The following is a 5780-nucleotide window of genomic DNA, read 5'->3' on the forward strand; positions in this document are numbered from 1 at the left end:
TTCACTTTGCTGGACTGATCAGGGTCATGAGAATCACTGCGTATTGTCATATTTTACCTTGTTGGTCAGGTTTTAAAAGAACAAAGTTTTAAATGGAATTTATCTAGCTTCTGTACAGGGCATAAGGTCCTCACATTTGCTCCACATTTGACAAACATCTAGATAAGCCAGTTTTTGCTATCTGACTTAATTTTTGACCTTGAGTCTCTAGTCTCTCTATTGTCACTCTTAAGCTGTGTACACACCTGCAATTCCAACGACAAGGGAGTGCACGATGCATGAACGGTGCTGTACATACAGCACCGTTCATGCTCTATGGAGAGGGGAGGGGGAGAGCGACGGAGCGGCACCCTGCTGCGCGCTCTCCCCTTCCCTTTCATTAGGATCGGTTGTCGTCCATCGTCCGTGGATCCGGCAGGACGGTCTTTCCGACGATGGACGACAACGACTGTACACACGGCAGATTTTCGCCCAATAATTGGCCGATGCCGATTATCGGGCGATAAAAATCTGACGTGTGTACGTAGCTTTACAAAGACCTAAAAAGATCTTTGGTGTCATGCCAATTGGTTTTGTACCAAGTAATATTTAGGCAATATAAGAAAGGAGGTCAATCTGCCACAGCTCAAGGAACCCCTAGGAGGTAGCCCAAGGATTCCACAGAACCCTGGCTAAGAATGGCTGCACTACAGGTTTTTGAGTACATGTGACTGATGGAAAAATACAAAGTTGTATGATGTTTTGGTAAAAAGAATATTTAGCAGATGGATTATAATGCATGGCAATCCACCTGCCACCAAACACCTGTAGATGTCTAGCAAGTAAATTACTAAAATTATCAGTACAGCAAAGAAATGGCTCATATAGTGAAGGCTAAACTTAAAGGAGCTATACACCCCATATCAGTACAGATAACAAAATGTGAGATCATATTGTATAGAAACCCAAAGTCATATAAACAGGAAAATCACATTTAATAACACGATCTTCACAGGCCACTGGCTCAAAGTATTGAAGTCCTTGGATTATTTCAAAAGAAGAGCTCAGAAAAGGCCACCTTACTTTTTAGTTCAACTACCACTTAAAGGATCAAAACAGAAAACATTATATTACAATATGGACTATCTGTCCAACTCCCAGTTATTGTCTTTGTCTTGCATATATTGAACCACCCATCAGAAACAAATAGTATATTGATGTCAGACCCATACAATTGAATGAGGGTTTCTGACAAGCATGCTTGTAGCCAAATGAGCCAGGCATCTAGAATTTTCAATAGTTAGCAGTAGCAACATTTTACCATGTCAGGTTTGCTTTAAGATATACTACTGTATTGTGGAGGTTCTTGGATTAGGAGTAGAGTATATAAAGCCTGCAGTCTATTCCCTATTAGTTCCAACTTAAATGCCAAAAAAACCTGCAACGTTAGATGGACTTATATATGCAGAACTCTCGAGGCAGGCAGAATTCAGGAACAAACAAGTTCTTCAAGCCAAAGAACAAATGCTTCTGCTGAAAAAAGCAAAGGTGTATAAAAAAAAAAAAAAAATGTAGGTGTCAGCTGTAAATGTTTAAGGGACCCTGGCCTTTAGGATTTATAGAACCTTGATAAAACAGATAATAAAATAATTCCCCACCATACATCAGCACTTACTTGGCTCGTTCTCTTGGTTCAATGAGATTTCTCTTTTGGAAACTCTTAAATCGGTCCTTGGCTAGGCTTCCCTCTGGCTACATGAAATAAAAAGACAAGATATTCTAACTGTTCCCTTCAAGAGCACATTTGGTCTTTCCAACCTACCATTAGCTTCGGAGAGACATTTTATTTGTCAGAATCTTTTAAATATCCACTTCTCACCACTACCCTTTAAATACCTCTTGTTTACTAGGATTAGAGGAAAAGCTATTCCCTCAATGTTTATTCATACCCCCACTCAAACCCTCCACCATAAAGCAACAAAACTTCCAAAAGGTCAGAAATTGGCACGTACCATACAAAAAAATTGAGATATCAAACATTTTTTGCAACTGTTATGATGGCCATCTTATTAACCATAACTTAAATGTGCCACTGAATCCAGCACAACTAACACCTACCTCCCCACAACGTACAAATTATATCACATAAAGAGAAAGTTCACCTTCAACTTTCGCAGAGAGTCAGTAAGCTCTTCACTTAGATGGACATCAATATCGGACTCCTTGTACCTAAATAGGAATAAAGAAATATGGGGGTTATACGGCGAGACTGGCATTCCAGTTTTCAAATTAAAACTATTAACTGCATATTGTTTACCTGGAAAAGTCCCTATCTTCTTAATGGGAAATCAGACAACAATGTTCAAAATTTAACAGATTTGGCAAGGAATGAACATTTGCTGAAAGCTGTGCTCAAACTACATCACCTGACAATGCAAGGATTGGAAAGCAAAAAGTACCACAAACCAGCACGAGCTAGTGTTCATAAGGCTCTATTGTAAGGCATAAACCTTATCCTAAAGGGGACAGTTTTTAGAAATTACTACATCTTCCATTGCCTTATTTTACATTACTGGGCAAGCACTAACCACATCCCTTCTAATTAAGAGTAATGTTTAAATGAAAAAAGGTTGACAAAATATAAAATAAATGCCGTTTTCCCGATTAGATGCCCTCAGACCCCAGGGGTGGAAAACACACCACAACCCAGGGGCACCCAATTTTGGCATCACATTTCCAGCATATCATGTTGGAAATTCTCACAGCGCAAGGATGGGTCTCATCATAGGGCAGAAGTCCTACAGAACATAAGGTTTCCAGTCTCTAAGTTCTCAAATATGTAGTTTACAGCAAATCTTGACGGTGGTTGAGTTTGCCCTAAAGAGAAGCACTTTTCATACAGTCCTGACCATTTTAGCTCCTAAAAGCACCCAAAATGCTTTAAAATATGGTTCTTACTTGAGCCGACCCAACCGCCGCGGCTGCAGGGCCTGCAATTTGCGTTTCTCCTCCCGCAACTTCTTGCGCCTTAGGAGCTCAGCTTGTCTGGACTTTAGGGATGCAAACATGGACTTAAGCTGGAATAGACCCTGACGTCGCTGTTTAGCCACTTTTTCGGCATCCTGTCGGGCTTTCTAAGGGAAAAAGAAGGACCAGAGGTTTCAAACAGGTTTTCTGCTGCAAGAAAAGTTATGTTATCTTCTGCTGAAGTTATGTTAATCTAATGCATACAATGTAAAGGATGACACATAAGCAGTTTTATCTACTGAATATCAGTAGGTTCTAAAAGTGCACTTTTTTTGCACCTCAAGTGAAAAATAAAATTCCACAAATATGCAAATATGTTCCAAAATCTACATATAAGAGGCCCCTCGTCAGATTTTTTAGCCCTTTACAGATAATTTGTTTAAAAAGAAGATTTCATACCATTATGATTGCATTAAAGGACATTGTATAGTTTTATCAAAATTTCTAAAGGAAGAGCGCCTTCTGCTGGTCAGATTAGACATGTAAAGTCTTAATCACAACTAAACCTACAGGAATGTCAGAAATTAGCACGAACGATACAAAAATATAAACATAAAACACTTTCCACAACTGTAAAGATTGCTATATTAATAACTAATTGTATGTATATGTATATGTATATATAGAACTGTTCTAGTACAAAGCACTTCAGTTTTGAGCCATTAAAACACTACATGCTAGCATTTGGAAAGGAACAATTCACCACAGTAGACACCCCCCAAGCACCTAGCAAATTTCCCCCTCCAAGATTTAGCAAGTGTCAGACAGAGGATGCACCTTGATTGCAGACTGAGAATTCACAGGACTTGGAGGGGGTGGGTGGGTGTAAGCTGGTTTTGGCTGCATGCCCAGCTGGCACCGACTTATCAAGCAGGGATTTACAGCCTGAGAAGGGCATCGCTGATTAACACTACAGCAGGGTCACTAGACCTCAGAAGTCCAAATTATAAATAAGAGTACATTTTAGTAAGAGCAACCAGTTTGCTGCCTACCATGTCTTATACCTATAGGTTTACTTACATAGCCACGAACACTACACAAAAATCTTACATATTCAGCAACAAAACATCAAATACCCTTGCCCAGACATAACAGTGCAGGGTGTCTTCCAAGGCTAAGTACACATGTGCAATATTTGTTCTTGGAAAGATCTTACATAACCGCTGTGCCATCTCCCCTTTGTTTACATTACGATCATTCGTGGTCCATGGACCTGCCAGGACGTTGGACACTGTCAACACACCAGATTCTGGTCAGATATCAGCCCTGAGCCAATGAAGGCATGCGTGTGCCTAGCCTTAGTCCCAGAACGACCGTGTATTTACAAAATGTTAGATATTTCCAATATTAATTGGATTAGATATTTTTCATTATATTGCAGATGTTTTCTTTAGTTTTTTTTAACAAAAGTATAGCAAATTTTAATTGCATAAAAATAATTACTAAAATCTGTAGTTTGCCTAAAAATCAAGACCTGAAATTCCTTACCAGTATTTTGGCCTCTTTCTCCTTCTTCCTCTGACGCTCCGTCTTCCGTTCTCTCTGAGGCAAGCTTACAGTTTTCTGCTCTTCGCTCACCCCCCCTACGGCTTCATCATCGGACTCCTCCACCAGACCCTCACAAAGTTCCCGTAGGCGGCTCTCCTGTAAGTAGAGACCATGTATTTAGCTTTGGATGATCATTCCAACACTCAGTAAAGTGCCTAAGGAGCTATATGGGAATAAAATGTGCGGAAATTGTGTGTAATCATACAGGAAGCAAGCTGAACATTGCTAGCAATGTAAAAGGAAACCCCAGACCATTATATTGCAAGCTACTACAATGAGACTATCTGCATCAGAAGTATGTATTCACAAACTTTTTGGCAAGAGCAAAGTTCTTAGGTAAATATGTGAAAACTAAGTAAACAAAATCCAAAAACAACTGAAAACCAATACTTTTCAGGTTGGATCAGTTGGCTTCCACTGCATTTCTGCCCTCACAAATGTTAGCACCGAGTCTATGATTGTCATGCCTTCACTCTCTGTATACCGGTTTTTCACAAAATAAGTTTTTAGTACAGAACAGGCAAGACATGGATCGAGACAAGACACCAGTGCTTATTTTGCTCCTACTTGCAGTACAGTGGAAGCTCTATCATTATGACCAAGCATAATTTTTATGCAATCTGCAAGAACAATTACACCAGTTATGGGGAAAAAAAAATAGAAACATTATTAAACATGGTAAGAGGCATCCCCATTTAAAATGGTCTACCCTGCTTTGCTAGATTCTACACAGCAATAAACACACCAACACATGATTAGAAAAGACAAACCTCTGTGGGGACTTCTGCTCCTTCTGGGAGCTTCAACTGTCTCTCCAATTTTTGTTCTTCCTTTAGCTTTTTCACTTCTACCTCATGAGCTTGAAGTAGCAGCATCTATAGGGGGAAAAAAAACAAACAAAAAAAAATCACAAATAAAATAACCTACAAATAAATGGATACCCAAATCATCATCACATTTGCAGTTTAGTATGAGAATGCACTTGATTTGGAGGACATGACAGCTGCATGCAGCACAAATTATTTTACGTAGAATAACTTCAGTGGGCAGCAGAATCTGAGATAGGAGATTTCCAGAATCGTAATAGGCAAGTGTTATTTTACATCTTTCAGGAATTTTGTTATATAACTTGAGCCAATAACAGGTTCAGAAGCATACAAGCCTTTAGTGGCCAAATATTTATTGATGTTGAAAAGATGAACGCAAATATGTTCCAAATCTCTAAA

General features: G+C 39.2%; 1 protein-coding gene across 1 annotated transcript in view; it reads right to left on the minus strand.

Annotated features, from left to right (window-relative positions):
* Positions 1 to 1594: 1594 nt before the first annotated feature.
* Positions 1595 to 5780, minus strand: part of NOP53 (NOP53 ribosome biogenesis factor) — a gene marked incomplete in the record, with an annotated part of 13042 nt that continues 8856 nt past the window's right edge. The window contains 5 exon segments of the mRNA XM_072430632.1: positions 1595 to 1731; positions 2142 to 2208; positions 2938 to 3113; positions 4495 to 4650; positions 5325 to 5429. Coding sequence (XP_072286733.1) covers positions 1651 to 1731; positions 2142 to 2208; positions 2938 to 3113; positions 4495 to 4650; positions 5325 to 5429 — 585 coding nt within the window.

This window comes from Pyxicephalus adspersus, chromosome Z (assembly GCF_032062135.1).
Source record: "Pyxicephalus adspersus chromosome Z, UCB_Pads_2.0, whole genome shotgun sequence".
Lineage (NCBI taxonomy): Eukaryota > Metazoa > Chordata > Amphibia > Anura > Pyxicephalidae > Pyxicephalus > Pyxicephalus adspersus.